Raw genomic sequence first — 23,461 nt, 5'->3', positions numbered from 1 at the left:
ATTTCCCACCTACTGTAAGGGAGGACCATGCATGCTGAGACTCCCATGTCAGCAGTGTGACTCATCGCCCTGTTTCCTCTATCTATTTAGCCCTTCATCCCTCAAGGCTCTGCTCCTTCACCTTGCTATAAAGATGACCGTTAAAAGCAAAGAGAACTGTCAGTTCCCATAGCATCTGCAGCAAAATGGAAGAAGCTCATACAGAGAATTTCATAGGAAAACATCTTTTCCACTCAAATGTTATAGGATATTTCAAGATATTTTTAAAATACCAAAATATTATTACATTACAGTATTAGCTTTCTATTATGAAAACAATTAATTTAAAAATAATATATGTTACTTTCCCCAAGTATGAAAAGAGTACATATTCACTACTTGAAGCTTGAAATAATAATAATAAAAAAATACAGAGACAATACAACTAAATACAACAACAATATCCTAGTTTCACCATTCAGAAACAACTACTAGTCAACATTTTGGCAGGTTTCTAAGTATTTTTTTTTTTTACTTTACTACTTCTATACATAACATTTTGTATCCCATTTTATTCATTTAGCAAAATATTGTGACTGTTTCCATGTATCATTTAATAAGAACTATTCTTCAATAACTGCACAGAATATTCTAATAAAGTTTTACTAATATTTGGTTGACCAATTGCCTGGTGTTAAATGTTGAATTGTTTCCATTTTTTGTGATTATAAAGCTACTTCAAATATAGCTCATAATTATTTTATTATTTCTGACTATTGCCTCAGTATAAATTCCTGGAATTGGAATTATTGGGTCAAAGAGCATGATAACATTTAGATGCTTTTGATATATGTTTCTCTATGTTCTTCAAAAAATGAGGTCAATTCATAATTTCACCTCTAATGATAAGGGGTCTTATGTCCCTGTACTATTGCTGACAGCTTCTCAGTTTCCACCAATTCCTTCTAAATTTGATAATTTAGTCATTGAAAAGTGGTGGCAAGGATATGGTTTTCAACATTAGTAGGCAAGCTTTCTAAATTCATTCCCTTTCCTCTGCTTCTTTTGAAGCTAAACAAACCAGCAGTTCTGTATCAGAAGAAAGTTTTGCCAAGAATTGTTTATCTGAATTTTAAGAGCCTAAGAAGGCCATAAAAACAGAGTAAATATATATCCAGGTTTATTCCAAGTTCCCGGTCACTTTGAAAACTATGACTGTTCTTTGATCATTTTTTGTGTCGCCAATTAATTATCTTCCCAGCAACTCCCCTGAACAAAATTCATGACTAACATCATCTACCTACAACAGTGAAGATGTTCATATGTTACCTCTGGCATTGAAACATGGCTTACAAAAACCCAGGATTAATTACAACTCAAGACCACACCTGTTCAAAGATAACAGATTCAGAAAGCTAAGGTCTATCCTCTACACAGTGGTGAGAATAATCTTTTCAAAACTTTCCGCTCATGTCATTTGTATGCTCTGATTTTTCCAGTGACTTCCTATCGCAGAATAAAATCCTCCTAATGGCATAAAAGTTTTTTTCCCTCTGGCCTCATCATCTCCCACTCTCAGCTTGTCCATTCTGCTCCTGTCACAATGACCTCCTTCCAAATTCTTCACTCAAAAACTATGCTCCCAATGTAGACTCTGCATTTGCTGGGCTCTCTGCTTCTTGTGCTTCTTCTTCAAATGACAGAGTGACTGACCCCTGCATCTCATTTCCCTCTTTGCTCAAATGTCCCCTCACTGAGAGAGGCCAGCCCTAAAAAACACTACCCCTTCCTCAAACCATCATTCTATCTCCTTACCTTGATTTTCTTTTCTGCTAGCACTTAGCCCATATGCCCGATTACATGTTTGTTTTTCACTTATTGGGCATATCTCTTCCCAGAATATAAACTTCAATATAGGCAAGCACTTTGTTACATTCACACCTAGAACAGTGTGCCATAAACAGATACCTAACAAATATTTCAGAAGGAATCTATGAAAACAAATAGCTATATGCTTTCACAATTCACTCAGAAATTGTATTTAGAACTGTAACTCTTAATGCATGATTTTCTTGTTCTTTCATCAAGACCATTCTATCCTGCCTACATGATGATAAAATTGCATTTTATTTAAATCCTACTATTTAGGTTTATATTACTTGGCCAAGCACTATGACTTCTTCTGATTCAAATATGAAAGTATAAAATGTCTACTTCTATATACATTTTACATTATATAAAACTTTATTAATATTTTATCTATATTCATAATGTATAAATTATATTAACTTCACAAATTAAGGCACATGAATTATTCCACCATGAGAATACAATGTGTCACAATGCATTAAGACAGCTTAAACTAAAAATAACAGAGAAAACTAAACACATTTAAATAACACTATGCTCTTTAATACTGAATTAACTCCCAAGGACACTATCTCATTGTAACTAGCAACTATAATCTTTTACTTTACCCACTTCACTGCATACGACTTATCTTTTCTATAAATTCACCTGATTTTTTGGTGGACTGGACAAAACCTAATTAAGTGTGACATATTATAAAATACTTAGAAGGAAGCTATCACTTTATGTTATCAACATGAAAGGTATGAAGGCATTAAATGCAGTACTTTACAAATTTATCCATTGCTATAAGTGAAAACAATTCAGATTAAGTTATATTAAGTTAGACACAACAAAACATCATTAATTGTGTGTGACTTTTTGGCACAGAGACGTTCTTAACATAATCACAATTTTTATTCGAAGTCTAGTGGAAAATGATTAATTCAGTGCTATGCAAAATGAGATAGAATCTTTTACACATTATCTCAGCCCCCATTTCATTTCAACCTAAGGTTCTAATCAGGGAGCTAAGTAAAATATTAAAATATACACATTTCAGTCTTCACTAGCTTCTGGTTTAATTTATATAAGCTATGTTTTGCAGCAGAGTCACCTAAATGACCTTCATTTCAAGCACATAACTTTGGTTCCATCCCTTTCTCCCTCAGCCACCTAACTGAAGATTTAATTAAGGAGAAGGAACCATCATAACCTCTCTGCTTGGTATCAATATAACACATGATGCATTCAAGACCTGGTTTATTTTATCTGAAATTTTCTTAGGAATGTTTACTCATATAAAGACTTTGAGAATAGTTGTCATTACCTATTATTTTAAATATTTACAAATTTATTGCATCGTTTCCTGGGGTTTATTTTAAAAACATCAGTACCCATCTGTCATTAATCTACTAATCCTTAGAGGTTTTGATACCATAATTCTTTTACATTATCCTGAGTATTTTACAAGGTCCTTGTGCTATTTTGCTTATAAATGTCTCATTTTCCACTGTCCTTTAATCTCTCTGCCTTTAGGTCTCTCTAACCCAGAAATTTTATTCCTTTGTGGAAGATAGGCCATAAAACAAATCTACCAATTCTTACACAGAAAGCAATATTTAAGAAAACTTGCAAAGTTATAGGATACTAAGGCAATACAATGGCATAAAATGTACAGTAAATAAGAATAAAAGTACAGTTATATATGCAGATATGAAAAGATATTCAAGATATAGTGTTAAGTGAAAAACAACAACTTGTAAAACAAATGTATCATGCTTCTATCTGCATATAAAAATGCATCTGTATATATAATATATAATATGATACATTTAGATATGTTTATATAGAAACTTTTCTGAAATCATGCACACAAAAAAATACTTATCCACAGTTTTTGCTCAGGAAATAGAAAAAAGGCCAGGCAAGGAAAACCCTAGCTTTCATCTTATTCTCATCCATTCTGTGTTATGAAAACTTTTCAACCAATCTTTAATAAAAAAATTTTTTTTTTCAAAAACTTTAAAATGTCTATTACCTTTGATCCAGAAATTAAACTTCTTGGAAACTAGCCTAAGAAAATGATTGTTAATTTTAAATTATCTTAGGTAATAAGATATTAGGGTACTATTAACAGTAGTGAAAATAGGGAAAACCTTATGGAAATGGTAAAATTATGAAAAAAACACAGGATGGAATAATACACAGACATTAAACATATTCATGAAGATTACATAATAACACAAAAATGTTTATGGTATAAAGTTAAGAATAAAAAGCAAAATACAACATTTTATAGACAGATGACAACATAGATTTGTAAACTCTAACTTTAGAAATAAAAACCTGACCAAATGTTGAAAGTGATTTTTTTGTGTGATAAATCCACAGATATTTTGAAGACCACTTTTCACAATCTCCTAAATGTAATTTTGTAAACTATTAATGAAAAATAAACTCCAAAAGAGGTCTGGTACATACATACAGTTCAATTCAGTCAATCGGTCGTGTCCGACTCTTTGCGACCCCATGGACTGGAACACGCCAGGCTCCCTGTCCATCACTAACTCCTGGAGCTTGCTCTGACTCATGTCCATTGACTGGGTGATGCCATACAACCATCTCATCCTCTGTCTTACCCTTCTCCTCCAGCCTTCAATCTTTCCCAGCATCAGGGTCTTTTCCAATGACTCAGTTCTTTGCATCAGGTGGCCAAAGTATTGGAGTTTCAGCTTCAGCATCAGGATCTTCTCAATAAATACTCAGGACTGATTTCCTTTAGGATAGACTGGTTGGATCTCTTTGCAGTTCAAGGGACTCTCAAGAGTCTTCACCAACACCACAGTTCAAAAGCATCAATTCTTCGGTGCTCAGCTTTCTTTATAGTCCAAATCTCACATCCATACATGACCACTGGAAAAACCATAGCTTTGACTAGATGGATCTTTTTTGGCAAATAATATCTCTGCTTTTTAATGTGCTGTCTAGATTTATCATAGCTTTCCTTCCAAGGAGCAAGTGTCTTTTAATTTTATGGCTGCAGTCACCATCTGCACTGATTTTGGAGCCCCCCAAAATAAAGTCTCTCACTGTTTCCATTGTTTTCCCATCTGTCATGAAGTGATGGGACCGGATGCCATGATCTTTGTTTTCTGAATGTTGAGTTTTAAGCCAACTTTTTACTCTCCTCTTTCACTTTCATCAAGAGGCTCTTTAGTTCTTCACTTTCTGCCATAAGGGCGGTGTCGTCTGCATATCTGAGGTTATTGATATTTCTCCCAGCAATCTTGATTTCACTCTGTGCTTCATCCAGCTCAGCTTTCACATGATGTACTCTGCATAGAAGTTAAATAAGCAGGATGGCAATATACAGACTTTATATACTCCTTTCCTGATTTAGAACCAGTCTGTTGTTCCATGTCCAGTTCTAATTGTTTCTTCTTGACCTACAAACAGATTTCTCAGGAGGCAGGTCAGGTGGTCTAGTATTACCATCTCTTGAAGAATTTTCCACAGTTTGTTGTGATCCACACAGTCAAAGGCTTTGGCGAAGTCAATAAAGCAGATGTTTTTCTGTAACTCTCTTGCTTTTTCTATGATCCATGGATATTGGCAAATTGATCTCTGGTTCCTCTGCCTTTTCTAAAACCAGCTTGAACATCTGGAATGTTCACAATTCACATACTGTTGAAGCCTGGCTTGGAGAATTTTGAGCATTACTTTACTAGCATGTGAGATGATTGCAATTGTGTGGCAGTTTGAACATTCTTTGACATTGCCTTTGTTTGGGTTTGAAATGAAAACTGACCTTTCCAGTCCTGTGGCCACTGCTGAGTTTTCCAAATTTGCTGGCATATTGAGTAGCCAGCAAATTTTGTAGCACTTTCATAGCATCATCTTTTAGGATTTGAAATAGCTCAACTGGAATTCCATCACCTCCACTAGCTTTGTTTTAGTGATGCTTCCTAAGGTCCACTTGACTTCAGACTCCAGGATGTCTGGCTCTAGGTGAGTGATCACATCACTGTGGTTATCTGGGTCATGAAGATCTTTTTTGAATAGTTCTTCTGTTCTTGCTACCTCTTCTTTATATCTTCTGCTTCTGTTAGGTCCATATAATTTCTATTGTGCCCATATTTGCATGAAATGTTCCCTTGGTATCTTTAATTTTCTTAAAGAGATCTCTAGTCTTTCCCATTCTATTGTTTTCCTCTATTTCTTTGCATTGATTCCTGAGGAAAGCTTTCTTATCTCTCCTTGCTATTCTTTGGAACTCTGCATTCAAATGGGTATATCTTTCCTTTTCTCCTTTACCTTTAGCTTCTCTTCTTTTCTCAGCTATTTGTAAGACCTCGTCAGACAACCTTTTTGCCTTTTTTGCATTTCTTTTTCTTGGGCATGGTCTTGATCACCGCCTCCTGTAATATGTCACGAACCTCCAGCCATAGTTCTTCATATATTAGATCATAAGAAAGTCATAAACCTTGCCATCTAATGTTGAACCCATTTGAATGAAAAGATAACAAAATGTTTTAAAATTATAGATCTGATCAAGTCAAGAACACAGATTTCCCATAATACTTGAGAAAAACAATAAACCTGTACACTTTTCATTTCACAAATCCAGAGGGAAAATCCACTTTTTTCCAAGTGACATGATTCTAGTTGAATGCTTCTATTAGTCCATGTATCACCTAATTAGAGCCCATATTATGTGCAGATTATTTTACAGAAAGCTGTCTACTTTCATAAATCCAAGTAAACAATCTTGTTTTCTGATGTGGAAATAAATGAAATAATAATGTCAATGTTGCTACTGAACTTTAACGTTCTACCTTTTGGGTCAGCAGTTTGCTAAATTGTACAAATATTCTAGATTATATTTCATGTACCAGAATTGAACAATGAAATCCAAGATCAAACTTTTAAATTATTTTATTAAAGAGCGTCAAATGTATTTTAATAGGAGTCCTAACTCACTTATGGTAAAATCATTTTGAAAATGTAGGGGGTCTTAATGTTATAATTTTAGGGCAGAGGTTGGCAAACTTTTTCTGTGAAGGGCCAGACAGTGAATCCTGAGGGCTTCGTGGGTCATAAAGTCTCTGTTGCACCTACTTAACTCTGTTCTTGTAGAGCAAAAGCTGCAACTGAGAATATGTAAATAAATAAGCATGACTCTTTTCAATGAAACTTTATTTTCTGGAACTGTAATATGAATTTAATATAATTTTCATAAGTTATCATATATTCCTTTGATTTTTTTTCCAATCATTTAAAAACAAAAAAAATATTATCTCACAGGCAATACAAAAAGAAAAGTGGTAGACCAGATTCAGCTTGTGGGCTGAAGTTTGTCAAACTGTTCATCAGAGTTTTTAACTTATTCTAAGCTAATATCCCTTGCTACTTCCCCATATTCAGCATGCTTTTATCCTCCTCCATCCCACCTTCAAAATCCTATCTAACCTTTAAAGTCCTCAAATATGTCCTTCATGAAAACTTTCTATGTGTTCTTTATCAAATGGGCCTTCTCTTCCTTTGAAACTTTCATTTGTACTTTCTCTGGTTTTTATACATGACTACTGACCTTGTCCAGTTATGTATATGCCAAGCCTTCCTCTTAACATTTTGTGGATGAAACCCACTCCAGTTCAGTTCAGTTCAGTCACTCAGTCATGTCCAGCTCTTTGCAACACCATGGACTACAGCACGCCAGGCCTCCCTGTCCGTCACCAAGTCCCAGAGTTTACTCAAACACATGTCCACTGAGTCAATGATGCCATCCAACCATCTCATCCTCTGTCGTTCCTGTTCTCTCCTGCCTTCAATTCTGTCCCAGAATCAGGGTCTTTTGAAATGAAACCCTCTCTTACACATTTCTTATTGACCATGGTGCATGGCAGAAGGTTAATGATGATGGTCAAATGGAAAGATAACTATTTGACATCAATTCCTGGATATGGGCCCCCGTGGTTTAATAACAGCTTTTAAGTTTCTAAAAAAATATTATAGACATTAAAAGTATTCATAAGATTTAAAACATAGATGGATTTTAGCAATATTAAAATGTGACAACAAATTTTACGTTGGAGTCAAAAAGAATGCTCACCATGTTGGTAGAGAAGACAGATGGAGAGATGGGAGAGATATAAGGCACGGGGTGCTATGTGAGAGCCAAATATCCACAGGACACAACTCGGTCCTTTAACTGTCCTCCTAGAGTTGAGAAAATTATCAGACCTTCCACTGCCTGTGGTCTCAGGGCCTGATTATCCTGGGACACGTCTTAAGACTTTCAATGTCAAATTGAACTTCCTATACACCCAGGAAACCCCTGGATCAGAAAGTTACTCAGCTTCAGATTACTCAAAATGAAATTTGGAGATTTCTACGAAATCTTTAAATTTTCATTTAACTCTAAATTCCTACTGCACAGATGCAATAGGAGATGTTCAGAAACTGGAGCCATTCTCCCTAAATTCACATTCTAGGAATGTTTCTTATTATCTACATGATCCTTGACATCTTACTTAACCTCTCCAAACCACAATTCTGTCCTCTGTTAAAAAAAGAGACAATGACAAGAGAACCTAACTCATGGGGATATTGGACCATTGTGAGGATTAGGCAAGTTTCTATATCTAAGTACTTAGCACTATTACATAGAAATCATCTATCAGTGTTAGCTATATATACAGATGACTGCATATTTAGAAAAGAACAAATAGCATTGCTAATATTAAATAACCTCTAAGAAGCCATGCATACCCTTGCCTTCAGACATGTATTGTATTTTATTTGATTTTTGAGATAGAACTGCCATAGGAAGGAATTACAGAAAATAGGAGACAAGTTATATAAGAATTATCAAGTAATTTTTTAAATGCAGTAGAAGGAAAACAGCAAGCTGAAAATACATGTATGGTTATGTGACATAGAGAGAAATAGGAAAAAATTGAATCCTTCTGGCATTATCACAACAGTATTTCCCAAGCTTTGGCAGAATGCAGTGATCAAGATCAGGTTCCATGCACAGGGACAATGGCAGGTCAACTCAAAGGCCGTACTTACCACCTTTATCCACCCTATGGGGACCTGCCTTTTTGTCCTTCACCTTAGCAGTGCTTTCTTCCCAAAGCTTACTCTTACTCTTTTCCTTTTCTTCCTTGGAAACATGTTCCCTGGACTTCTCAAATAAGCTCTCTGCAATCATTCCAGTTCCTTTCTCTGCTTCTTGTTCAAGAACATTCTCCCAATTTTCCTCTATCAGCAGAGGCTTGGTCTCCACATCTGTTTTTATTATTTCTTGTTCTTCAATTTCTGGAGAATCCTCAGTTGGAAGGTGGGTTTTTCCTGGCTTATCATTTTCACTCAACTCTTGAGAAGATGGACTTCTGACACTTTCATCTGGACTGTTTTCAGCGTTGGTCTCCTGGTCTCCCAGTGCAGATTCATCTTCACTAGAACTAGAATATGGGTGACTTCTGGATGAGGTTGATGAAGCAGTTTTTCCATCTATGAAAAATAAAAATGATGCTATCACTGTATTTTCATAAGGGGAAATTTAATAATTATTGTGGGAATTATGTTCATAATTAATCATATTGACATTTTAAATATAGTTTAGTAGATTTGATTCCCTTTTCCCATATATTCCACATACTTATCATGATAAAGAAAAATCTATGTAATCTGTGAGTCTATAAAAATTTTTAGTAGAAAGTCACATTTGAAAACAAATAGTATTTATTTTTTGAGAGCCATATCATTGGAAAAAAACTATCTGTTTTGTTATAGAAGAAATGGAATAATCTTTTACTTGTTCAGCAGGAGCACTTATTTCATTATCGTCTTGGGTAGTCATAGTATTCTCTGTACATAAAGTTTATATTTTTATCTATTGCAACACCTACCATACTAGTATAATCTGGTAGCTGAGTATGGTAAAAATATCCATCGTTGTTGTTGTTCAGTCACTCAGATGTATCCAACTCTTTGTGACCCCATGGACTGCAGCATTCCATGCTTCCTTATCCTTCACCATTTCCTGGAGTTTGCTCAGATTCATGTCCACTGAGTCAGTGATGCCATCCAACCATTTCATCCTCTGTCACCCCCTTCTCCTCCTGCTCTCAATCTTTCCCAGCATCAGTTATCTTTGTATTTGCATAATACCTAGATACTTAATAAATATTTTGAAATAATGCTTGTGTGTGTGTGTGCACACGCATGTGTGTGTGTAGAAGGAAATGTCTTTTTTCGGGTTCCCCAGAAGCAGATGCTGAGATGAGGATGCACAGACAAGTGATGAAATAAGAATATGCTTCAGGAGAAGTTCTTCCAGCATGGGGGAAGCAGGGAAGGGAAGGGAAGAAGTCAATCAAGGGAGCTATTTCAAGCAACATCTCAGCCTCAGCCCAAACTCAGGGGAAACTCTGAAGTCTAAATTATATTAGAATTTTTCCTCCCTGGAGGACTCTGGGCTCACACACTCCGCTCCAGTTAGACATGGCTACAGGCCGCCCTGGGGGGACATAAACTCCTTGGCACTTCCAAGCTCTTTGTGCCTTAGCGTGAAGCCAATCCAGTAGCCCAGGGCTGTCCTCTGAAGAAGACAGAGGACGCAGAGCTGGAAATGGGCACACAGAATCAATAAAAGAGATTCTAGGAGATTTATGAAGTATGCTGATGTGATGCTACAGATACCCAGTCTAGAAACTTACCACAGTCAAAAATGGTTTAGCATTTGCTACCTGCAAACACTTTAAAGTATCTCCAAGACAGTCACACACACACTGACTCTATAAGGAAGACGTGCTGCTTCAATGTCATGGCATACACTGCCATGGGCCAGAAAAATACAAACTGCCTTTGATTTTTTTAACCAAATAGATCCACGTTATAATTGTTTTTTACAAAATACTTTTTTTTTTTTTTTCCAAATGAAAGAGCCCACACTTACAAGCTGCTTAGCTTTCTTGTTTTTCTCTTCTCTGTGTGCTCTGGACTCTTTTTTTCTGTTTATTTCTTTTCTGCTTGGCAGCTACCCAGATGGCTATAGCAGCTGAGGCAGAGTTTAAGGGAAGAAATACCTGTCTTTACTCTTATCCTCTTTCCTCCAGCCCCAACGGCTCTCCATGACAAGGTTTAGCATTTTAAGTATAGTCACTGAGACATATCAGAATCTCCACAAAGATTTCAGAGATGCTACACAGCAGTAGAAAACAAACTCCAAAAAGCCTTTAAGCAACAGAACCCCTTAAGTACAATTCCATTTGTTCTTATCACTCAACTACCTTGACAGGCACCAGATGACCACTGTTTCTCAAAGGAGTCACATACTTCAGCGGCTCATGTTTTATCTCTGTTGTATAAGATCTAGATGTGCAGTTTCTCGGTAGGGAATGTACCGATCAAGGACAGACGTTCTCTATCTTATTTGTACTAGTTGAGAAACTTCAAGGACTATGATCTCCCCCTCTCTTCAGTGTGTCTCACATTTGTTTTTTTTTTTTTTAAGAAAAGAAAAACAACTCCTGTTTGCTAGTGGTTTGATCAGTGGTTTTCATTAACTGCACAATTAGCTAGGACACAATGTTATATTGATACTTGTTATACATCCAAAAATATCCATATCTATCGTCTGAATGTTGACATGAAGATGCTCATTTTTGGCTCTGCTGCTGCTGCTGCTAAGTCATTTCAGTCGTGTCCGATTCAGTGTGACCCCGTAGACGGCAGCCCACCAGGCTCCCCCGTCCCTGGGATTCTCCAGGCATGAACACTGGAGTGGGTTGTCATTTCCTTTAGCTCTGAGTGTTGTTCATATAATTTAAAAAATGAGGGCTCCTCTTTCTTTAGCAGCTTCTATTAATTATTTTATTTCAAAGGCTGAAACGAGCTATGGTTCATTTTTGAGTCAGTCCTTAAGAGAAGAAAGATCAGCAGAATGAATGGCGAGGCTATCCGACCTCCCTTATAAACTCATTTCAGTTTTCAAATTTCTCTCCAACCTCCTTGCATAATCTTGTTTCACTCTCATTTCTTATTTTCATCTTCATACAGATGCTGGGGCAAGGCTTTGCCTACAAAAAAGCTCAAGATGCTTTAGGGCCACGGAATGGGATTTTCAACACTAATTTTATTTATTCTCTTAGAAATAAAGTTTTTATGTAAAAATTTTTATATAAAGGAAGTTTGAGAGCAGACATGTAAATTGTAATTTTTTTCATCAGGAGAGAAAAAATTTGTCTTGGAGGCATGTTAGGAGACAGCTCTGTCTCCTACCTGGAGTAGGAAATGGCAACCGACTCCAGGATTCTTACCTGGAAAATTCCATGGACAGAGGAGCCTGGTGGGCTACACAGTCCATGGGGTCTCAAAGAGTCAGACACAACTGAGCAACTGAGCATGCACTGCCTCCTACCAAAATTCCATTAGTCTCTTCAATGCTCCTTTAGGTACTGATGCTAAGAATTTACCCTTGGTCTCCATGGTAGTGACCTGACTTGCACGCATTCCCTAAGTCCTCTGCCAAAACCATCATATTTGGTCCCACAGCTCTACCTCCTAAGAAGGATCCCTAACTTGTCTCTCTCCACATTCAATCAACCCCAAATCCCTTCACTATCTTTTCTCTTCATGTAATCATAACTACACAGTGATAATAATTTCTTCTTTTACATCACTATTTCGCACATAAGATTGAGAGAAAACACTATGTTTTTCTGTAAAACAACCCTAGGTGCTCCAATCATGACTAAGCTACTCATTACCTACGACTTTGGTTATGCTACTTCTCTAAGCCTCTGTTTTCTTGGCTGTAAATTCTACCTATTGTTCTCAATAAATAATTACAGAAATTACATGATAAAATTAATCCCACCAAATCAAATAATAATTTCTTTATGATTTTCAGTCTTCTTCCCTAATATCATACATGATAGTCAGTTCAGTTGCTCGGTCATGTCCGACTCTTTGCAACCCCATGAACCGAAGAACACCAGGCCTCCCTGTCCATCACCAACTCCGAGAGTTTACCCAAACCCACGTCCATTGAGTCGGTGATGCCATCCAATCATCTCATCCTCTCTCATCCCCTTCTCCTGCCCTCAATCTTTTCCAGCATCAGGGTGTTTTCAAATAAGTCAGCTCTTCACAACAGGTGGCCAAAGTATTGGAGTTTCAGCTTCAACATCAGTCCCTCCAATGAACACCCAGGACTGATCTCCTTTAGGATGGATTGGTTGGATCTCCTTGCAGTCTAAGGGACTCTCAAGAGTCTTCTCCAACACCGCAGTTCAAAAGCATCAATTTTTCAGTGCTCAGCTTTCTTTATAGTCCAACTCTCACATCCATACATGACCACTGGAAAAACAAAAGCCTTGACTAAACCAACCTTTGTTGGCAAAGTAATGTCTCTGCCTTTTAATATGCTGTCTAGGTTGGTCATAACTTTCCTTCCAAGGAGTAAGTGTCTTTTAATTTCATGGCTGCAATCACCATCTGCAGTGATTTTGGAGCCCAAAAAATAAAGTCAGCCACTGTTTCCACTGTTTCCCCATCTATTTGCCATGAAGTGATGGGACCGGATGCCATGATCTTAGTTTTCTGAATGTTGGGCTTTTTCACTCTCCTCTTTCACTTTCATCAAGAGGCTTTTTAGTTCCTCTTCACTTTCTGCCATAAGAGTGGTGTCATCTGCATGTCTGAGGTGATTGATATTTCTCCTGGCAATCTTGATTCCAGCTTGTGCTTCATCCAGCCCCACATTTCTCATGATGTACTCTGCATAGAAGTTAAATAAGCAGGGTGACAATATACAGCCTTGACGTACTCCTTTTCCCATTTGGAACCAGTCTGTTGTTCCATGTCCAGTTCTAACTATTGCTTCCTGAGCTGCATACAGGTTTCTCAAGAGGCAGGTCAGGTGGTCTCAGTTTCCCATCTCTTTCAGAATTTTCCAGTTTATTGTGATCCACACAGTCAAAGGTTTTGGCATAGTCAATAAAGCAGAAATAGGTGTTTTTCTTGCTTTTTCCATGATCCAGTGGATGTTGACAATTTGATCTCTAGTTCCTCTGCCTTTTCTTTTTTTTTTTTATTTTATTATTTTTTTTTAATAACTCGGGAAGTTTATAAAAATATACATGCTTGATCGTTTTTTTTTTTTCGTTTCATACATGATATTTTACATGTTTCAATGCCATTCTCCCAAATCTTCCCACCCTCTCCCTCTCCCACAGAGTCCATAAGACTGTTCTATACATTAGTGTCTCTTTTGCTGTCTCATACATAGGGTTATTGTTACCATTTTTCTAAATTCCATATATATGCGTTAGTATACTGTATTGGTGTTTTTCTTTCTGGCTTACTTCACTCTGTATAATAGGCTCCAGTTTCATCCACCTCATTAGAACTGATTCAAATGTATTCTTTTTAATGGCTGAATAATACTCCATTGTGTATATGTACCACAGCTTTCTTATCCATTCATCTGCTGATGGACATCTAGGTTGCTTCCATGTCCTGGCTATTATAAACAGTGCTGCGATGAACATTGGGGTACACGTGTCTCTTTCCCTTCTGGTTTCCTCAGTGTGTATGCCCAGCAGTGGGATTGCTGGATCATAAGGCAGGTCTATTTCCAGTTTTTTAAGGAATCTCCACACTGTTCTCCATAGTGGCTGTACTAGTTTGCATTCCCACCAACAGTGTAAGAGGGTTCCCTTTTCTCCACACCCTCTCCAGCATTTATTACTTGTAGACTTTTGGATCGCAGCCATTCTGACTGGTGTGAAATGGTACCTCATAGTGGTTTTGATTTGCATTTCTCTGATAATGAGTGATGTTGAGCATCTTTTCATGTGTTTGTTAGCCATCTGGATGTCTTCTTTGGAGAAATGTCTATTTAGTTCTTTGGCCCATTTTTTGATTGGGTCATTTATTTTTCTGGAGTTGAGCTGTAGGAGTTGCTTGTATATTCTCGAGATTAGTTGTTTGTCAGTTGCTTCATTTGCTATTATCTTCTCCCATTCTGAAGGCTGTCTTTTCACCTTGCTAATAGTTTCCTTTGATGTGCAGAAGCTTTTAAGGTTAATTAGGTCCCATTTGTTTATTTTTGCTTTTATTTCCAATATTCTGGGAGGTGGGTCATAGAGGATCCTGCTGTGATGTATGTCAGAGAGTGTTTTGCCTATGTTCTCCTCTAGGAGTTTTATAGTTTCTGGTCTTACATTTAGATCTTTAATCCATTTTGAGTTTATTTTTGTGTATGGTGTTAGAAAGTGTTCTAGTTTCATTCTTTTACAAGTGGTTGACCAGATTTCCCAGCACCACTTGTTGAAGAGATTGTCTTCAATCCATTGTATATTCTTGCCTCCTTTGTCAAAGATAAGGTGTCCATATGTGCGTGGATTTATCTCTGGGCTTTCTATTTTGTTCCATTGACTCCACCAGAAAATTACTAGAACTAATCAATGACTATAGTAAAGTTGCAGGATATAAAATCAACACACAGAAATCCCTTGCATTCCTATACACTAATAATGAGAAAACAGAAAGAGAAATTAAGGAAACAATTCCATTCACCATTGCAACGGAAAGAATAAAATACTTAGGAATATATCTACCTAAAGAAACTAAAGACCTATATATAGAAAACTATAAAACACTGGTGAAAGAAATCAAAGAGGACACTAACAGATGGAGAAATATACCATGTTCATGGATTGGAAGAATCAATATAGTGAAAATGAGTATACTACCCAAAGCAATCTATAGATTCAATGCAATCCCTATCAAGCTACCAACAGCATTCTTCACAGAGCTAGAACAAATAATTTCACAATTTGTATGGAAATACAAAAAACCTCGAATAGCCAAAGCGATCTTGAGAAAGAAGAATGGAACTGGAGGAATCAACCTACCTGACTTCAGGCTCTACTACAAAGCCACAGTCCTCTGCCTTTTCTAAAATCAGCTTGAACATCTGGAAGTTCACAGTTCATATATTGCTGAAGCCTGGCTTGGAGAATTTTGAGCATTACTTTACTAGCGTGTGAGATGAGTGCAATTGTGTGGTAGACTTTGAGCATTCTGTGGCATTGCTTTTCTTTGGGATTGGAATGAAACTGACCTTTTCCAGCCCTGTGGCCACTGCTGAGTTTTCCAAATTTGCTGATATATTGAGTGTAGCACTTTCACAGCATTATCTTTTAAGATTTGAAATAGCTCAACTGGAATTCCATCACCTCCACTAGCTTTGTTCGTAGTGATGCTTCCTAAGGCATGATAAGTAACATTCTAATAAATCTTTCTTGTGATTTCACCCTGTACATTATATTATGAATAATAGTCACAGTCACCATTTGATGAGGAAAATAAGACAAAACTTGATCATGATTATGCACCTACTCTACACCAAGCAATGAGGTAAGCACTTTACAAGCAATTCATTTAATCCCAAGGAATACTTATCTTCTTTTTCTTGATTTAGAAGGTAAAAACTACAGAAGTTAAATAATATCCACTGTCCATTAGCTATAAAGGAACAATTTTTGTAAAATACTGCTTTTGTAATGAGATGTTTCCCCCCGAGTTCAATCCCTGGGTCTGGAAGATCCCCTGGAGAAGGGAATGGATACCCACTCAAGTATTCTCGCCTAAAGAATTCCATGGACAGAGGAGCTTGGTGGGCTACAGTCCATGGGGTTGCAAAGAGTTGGACACAAGTGAGCAACTAACACTTTCACATTTTCAATGACATGTTTGTATTTGGTGTAAGGGAGAACATATGTCCTCTCTTGATAATGAAATGAGTTCATTATCAATGCATCAGTAAGATAAATATATACATTACTTTGTAAGGGTAAATATCTAAAATAAATTCAGATGTAGCAGGAGGAGAATAAGCAAGCTTAAAAGTTCCTCCATATTTAACTTTAATTGGGTTTTCTAAACATTAATATGAATACTTAAAATACTGAGAATATAATCAAATCATGTATCACATTGTGCTGCTTAAGTCTTTTTCAATTTATCCATTAATGTAGTCCACCAGCCATGCATTTCATAAGATTTTATTGAGTGTCTCAATAATATCACTGCCATGTACAAGGCAGATTCAAAACTATAGAGAAGCACCTCATAGATAAGTAATTTATGGGAACTAAAAGATGATGCTGTATTTAAGTATCCATCTGAAAGCCATGACTTCCTACTTCAGTGATCCAAAAGTGAAGATAAAATGAAGAATTCTTACAGTTAAGAAAAATTAAAATGTGACTAACCATGCAAAAAAATGCAGATTTCTGACCAAAAGCTGCCTACAATCTTCCCCTAACCCTCTGTTGTCTAAGGATTACTGAAGTCCATAGAGTGTGGTTCCAGAGCATATGCAATTTCAACATAGAAGGAGCATCATTCCCTCATATCCATCTCTTCAAGCCTATAGTCAGACCCAGAAAGGAAGAGTGAGATATCTGAAGTATGTCAAGTAAAGAGAATATTTTTGTGACACTGAGATTTTTAAAGTATTTAAGGCCGACTGCTTCAATAGAGTGAAAAACAGCACAAGTGAAATATTATCTTTTTTACTAGAAAAAAATTGCTTTAATTCTTGTTCCTTTCTTTGTGTTATGGGAACAGATGCAGCCTCTCTCTCTCTCTCTCCCTCTGCTTCCCCCCTGTTCTCTTTCTCATAAGGAGCTACTTAGTCTTTACCTCTTACTCATAGGTACTATCAGCCAAACTGTCCACAAAAGTCTATTCTCAGCAACATGACACTTTCCCCCTCAACCTTATAACATTTATCTATGACAATATATTTTCAAGTGGTGAATTAGCTCCCAGGGTTGTCAACACAAACACAGAGAAAAGGAAGCCGTCATTCTTTTTAAATGAAGGGAAGTCTCACACATCATTCTCAAAGTAGGGTCTTCTCTTAGTGGGTGCTCAGTCCCTGGCACTCCATCACTTGTGAGCCGCTCAGCACAGGGTATTTATCAAGGCAGGCCGATACAATTGTTTGCTGGCAGTTTAAATGGGGCCGACTTGTCACAGGAGTGACAGCCTGAGCAATTGTTTGCCCTCTGGGAACAGGTGCAGGCAGGTTCAAATGAAACGCATCCAAACACTAACAGCAAGATTCTTAATCATGTCAATAAAAAGGATGTACCAGTGTCTAGGATGCAGTGGTCACAATATGCCTCTTAGACTTTTGAAGATGAAATGCTGTCTGGCTTTTCAATAGAGCATACCAAGGAATCTATTATGTCATTATCATTTTTAATACACATTTCTTGTTTGCCGGATGAAATCTCTAATTCTGATACTCTGCATGCTAAAAAGAATATTTTTGAATAACACAGGGTCAGGTTATCAAAATAATGGGATGGAAAATAAAAGAGCCTGTAGGTGGAAGAAAGAAATGGTAATAAGCAATGAGATTTTTACTTCAGAATAATGGCAAAGTTTAAATGTAAATCTCAAGAATGCAAAGGAGCTCTTAAAAAGGATTGTTAAAAAATGTCATTACTGAAAGAAAAATAGTTAACCAGTTTAACTTGGGGCTTTTAAATGTCCCAACATTGTGGACTAGATTCTATATGTTCTGATAGTTTTCATTACATAACTATTTAAAATATTATATATTCTATACCTACCTTATGCAGCTAACTCTACACAATGTTTTGAATAAAATTCTAATAATAATCACATAGTGTAAATGTAACTAGATAGCATGGCACTGACAAAAGTATTTTGGGACTCTTGGTGTTAATCAAGTAATTCTTAATATTCACAAAATATCCTTTAGGAAATTGCCTCTGTGAGAAATAACAAAAACAACACAGTCCTAGCTTTTGTAGTATATTAATCTGTGTGTTATTAATTTGGGTGATTAATTTGAAAGGCAAAATTTAACACACATGGAACTGTAAGTGGAAAATGAATTATGGCATGATAAAGTTTCATAAAATAAAGAGCTCAGTGAAGGCTGTGGAAGTAGGAGAGTCTCATGGAAGAGGAGGGCAATGAACTGGAAATGAGCAACAGGCCGGGGAGTGGATCAATGGAAGAGAAAGGTAAATGTAGGTAAAATTAAAATTTTTCCATTTTATTTTCTTCTGTTTAAAAGCAAAACAAAACCCCAAAACAGAAGCTAAAAAATAGAATAAGATGAAGAGCTCAAGATAAATGCCTCTTTAAAATATACATTCTTAAGGAAACAAAATCCTTTTATTAGAGGAATTTGCATTAATTTTAGACAAGTAGATGTTGACTGATTTGGAGAAATGTTACATTGTTTTTCTCCAAAATCCAGGCTCTGAATTTTGAGTCTTGGCTCCACCACTTTCCAGCTGTGTGAGTTACTTAATCTCATTGTTTCCAAGTTTCTTTACTTGTAAAATGGAGGCAAAAAGTACCTGCTTTTTTATAAGTTGTTTGAGGTAAATCAGATAATTCATGTAAAATAGTTAATATGAGCTCGGCACAAAATAGAGTCTTATAAACAATACCTATAGGATTCTTTCCTAAACATGGGATTCCAGTTATTTAACTGCAAGCAGTATTCAGTGTTAAAGCTTACCCATCATTGTCAGCTATTCAATAATCACAGGTCTAAATGATTAAAGCTTTCCCTCCAAGTAAAATTCAAGTACTGCATATATCTTTGTCTGCTTGAACATTAAAAAATTATTCGATCTTGGAAGAAATTCATTTGATCCCAGGAAGGAAGTTGATAACATAGCACAAAAATAATCCTCAGATGACCATATATTGAAATAATGTACTGACTCTTTATAAAATCAATAGATGACAATTCCCTACCATCATTGAAGAGATAAAAAATTGAGTTCCTCTTTGTTTTGACGAGATTATATTTATACACAAACACATTTTCAAACTGTTTTCCAGGTTCAAGTATAGTTTCTTTAAAATAGGATTCAGGTGACATCACTTTTCCATACAATTCTTTTAACTTTTTCTATATTATATAGGAATATGAATTAAATTCAACATTTACATTCAAAATGAGAAAAGAAACATATATTAGGCATGCCTAGAAATATAAAATGTTAAGTATTGAGAAATTTAAAAGGCTTAATTTAAGACTTAACTAAAAATTTTCAACACCTGACTATTAGTATACAGTAGCTCTTTCAACTGTAATTTAAATGGCAGCAAATCTTTTCAAATGTATTGAAAGTTAAAGTCATTCTAGTTTTTCACATTGTGTTTTTCACAATGTGTTGTCACATGGTGTTTTTCACATCGCTTCACTCTTTGCTTTGACTATCAGAAAGTTCAGGATTATTTTAACTCAAGGGTAGTCATGATCCCCTATGCAGCTCCTAGCAAAATTATCTTCTCTTACTCTAAATAATTTCTGTTCTTTATTTTATTGCCCTGTGTATGTCTGCATGAAATTTTAGGATAAGTTTTCTTAAATTCTTTCTTGAAGAGGACAAAGTGACAAACTATTTGTTCTTGTGATTACTGCATTACTTAATTTACTCTTATTTTGTATAATTCAAATATATCCCTTGAATTCAAACTTTTGATATTTTTATACAGGAAAAAATTTGAGAGGTGAAAAATGGAGAAAATGGACAGCAATTGAAAAACTCATCATAATGTGACCTCATTTCTCTAGTTTAAAGCAAACTGCATAGACATACACACACTTAAATATGAGGCTATTATTATCACTGATAAAATGCCCAGAATGTACCAGGGAAGATATATCATAGCCTTGGCCAAACATTTTCAAGGGACAAAGCCAGAAATAGATTCCTTCTTTGGATATTATCTTAGTAACTTGACATGTTTTTAAAAATCTTAAAAATTCAAGATATTCCACATATAATGAGGGTTTTTTTTAATCTACCTGAAATATTATGTATTTTCCCTATGAAATTCAGAGTCATTTTAGGCTTGAATATTGTAAAGGGGAAATTTTATCAATCTTTCCATAAACTGATATACCAGCATCTTGTGTTCAAAGTAAATTTAAAAAAATGAGCATAAATAAGGGAGAAAACTTCAACTTTCCTTTCATTGAATAGGAACCACTTTTCATTTTCCAAAACCAAAAGAAATGGTCTATATGTGTGTGCACATAAGAGAACACTGAAAAAAAAATTTTTTAATGAGGTAACTTTCTAAGTAAACAGGAGACGTGTCACTACAAGTTTTACCTGACACCTTGCTGAAAAATCCCAGCAAATTAAAAAGAAAGGATTCCATAGTGGGTATCTATGGAAGATGGGTTGACCAGCATCTTCTGGTAATGGTACCATGTTCTAAACAGTCTTAAAAGAGGATTATCTCATTAAATATAAGGGAAAGTAGCGACACTTGCTAAACAGGCTATGTCACATGATAAGCTAAACAACTTGCCTTGTTTATCATCTTCCAATTCACTCTCCGAGCATCCATCACCCTCATCTTTCACATTGTCATCAGCATCTGGTGCCTTCCACAAAGAGGTTTCACTTTCCCTTTCAGGGTCTAAATGATCTTTTTCATCATCTGAGGGTGACTTTGACATTTCATTCATTTGATCATCAGCCTGTCCTTCTTCATTAGCTTTCCCATCTTGTTTCTCTTCGTCTGCTTCAAAATCTTCTTCATATTCTGAGAAAAGAACATCTCCACTATGAGAATGAAAATAGAATCCCTAATACTGAGCCCATTTCAGTTAATGAGGACTTTGACTCCATTATCCTCTGCTCTCTAGGCCTTTCTGCACTTCTTTTTCACACAATTAGTGAACATGGAAAACTAATAGCAAATGATCAAAGATAGCAATCAGTTACATATACAAGAGCACTAAAGAAATGAAGCTCCAAATGACAAGCCTGAAACCTAATAAAAGCTCATTTACAAATGGACATCATCATCTACAATAACCAAAATGGACAAGAGAAGAACTCGATAGAAAACAATAAATTAGAAATAAATTAAAAATGAAGAGAACAGGATTATAATAATGAAAGTTAATTTGGAGACCCAGTGAGGTCATATTTTATAGGAAGAATGTTCAAAATATTTGGATATCAAGTTAATGAATAGTGAAGTAGAAAAATTCAATTAATCAAGCCCAAAGGCCCTGAGAAGTAACACTGTGAATAGTAAATTCTTTGAGAGTACCAAATGGACATCAAAAAGGCATTATGAAGGATTCTATACCTGGGCTAGAACTGAAATCATATGCATTACTCATTCCTACAATCAATAAAATAATTACATTCCAAGGATAAAAATTCTTATAAAATAGAATATGTTTGTCACAATCATGAATTTGCTTCATTCCCTACAGAAGTGTAACACATCTGCAGCAGGAAAAGGAATCTGTCACATCAGATAAACGCCATCTGTCCCTTGTGGTTATAATTTTTCACCTTTCATATTTAATTATTCCCCTTTTTCTTCCACCAAAAACTAAGAATCTTGAAGTGACAACATGCCAAGGATAGAGAGCAAAAGGATTTCATGCAGAACCAATTAAGCAAATAAACAATTATCTTTAAAATAAAGATTACAGGGAAAATAAAGGTTTCGCTTTTTCTGTGTTTTAGTTATTAGATAGTCTGGTTTCTTTTCCAGTGGTGGGGGCCTCTTGGGTAATTACTTGAGAGTGGTCCACTCTGCCACAATGAGAGAAATTTAATTCAGAAATGCATGCCCTGTGCATATGTAGAAAGCTCTTTTAATGCAGAGAAGGTACGAGGGTCATGTTAGAAGAAAAGTGAAATCAAAAACTGTAACAAGAAAGCAAACAAAGAGAACTCATGAGAATATTTTCATGAAAGAGAGTTAATATGTAAAAAGAGAAATGCAAATTATCAGTAGGACAAAATTATAAAATAAGCAAGAAAATGAAAAATTTGGTTTATATTGCATAATACAAACAGAAAGTACTAATGAAAACAAATACCTTGATTCAAATATTTCAGGCCAAGTAAGAGGATAACTCCTCACTTGGTCCAGTAAGGTTCTCTTTATTGAGAACTTCCCATGTGGAAGAGGATAAAATTGCAAGATTAAAGACATTACAATAACACAGCCCCTGCCTATCAATGGATCTCCAATTTTTGTAGAGGAAATAAGACACAGATACACAAGAAATACTGTACTCATGTTTGAATAGTTTTTATACATGACCCTCAGTAAGTCTAGTTTTAACACTATTGGGCTTATTGCTGTAGATTTTTTATATAGGACTCTTGATTAATAATGTGAAATAATGTCAAACAAGTGGAATAGAGTCAAATTTAAGAGAGGAAAGTCATTCGGAGATTGTGGAAGACTTCCTAGGGAGCAGCTAAAGTTAGCCACAGAACACACACACATACAGAAACACATCAGAAACAGGTATTTGCTGCTGGTCATAGGATAAGCAGAGACAGATAGTACATGAATAAATTGCTTCAATTTCATGAACTATTACAGAGTGGTGAAATATGAGGGTTTTGGAGTCACACTGTCATATGTCCAGGTACCAAACACAGCTGTGTGATCTCAATTTGCTGAACATCTTTAAGTTTCAGTTTCTTCATTTATGGTATGAGTGGTACCTGCCTCACAAAACTGGGGAATATTAAAAGCAACAATGCTTAAA

General features: G+C 35.8%; 1 protein-coding gene across 3 annotated transcripts in view; it reads right to left on the bottom strand.

Annotated features, from left to right (window-relative positions):
- ERICH3 (glutamate rich 3) overlaps window positions 1-23,461 on the bottom strand; it is a 127,156-nt gene that overhangs the window by 12,103 nt on the left and 91,592 nt on the right. For all 3 annotated transcript variants that reach the window (XM_025288445.3, XM_044944845.2, XM_025288446.3), the window contains 2 exons: window positions 21,238-21,474; window positions 8,905-9,348 (listed from right to left, as the gene is read on the bottom strand). In XM_025288445.3, coding sequence (XP_025144230.1) covers window positions 8,905-9,348; window positions 21,238-21,474 — 681 coding nt within the window. The remainder of the gene's footprint in view (window positions 1-8,904; window positions 9,349-21,237; window positions 21,475-23,461) is intronic.

This window comes from Bubalus bubalis, chromosome 6, assembly GCF_019923935.1.
Source record: "Bubalus bubalis isolate 160015118507 breed Murrah chromosome 6, NDDB_SH_1, whole genome shotgun sequence".
In the NCBI taxonomy this organism is placed as follows: Eukaryota; Metazoa; Chordata; class Mammalia; order Artiodactyla; family Bovidae; genus Bubalus; species Bubalus bubalis.
Note: the sequence above shows the minus strand (reverse complement) of the source record. Positions and strands in the feature narration are given on the sequence as shown.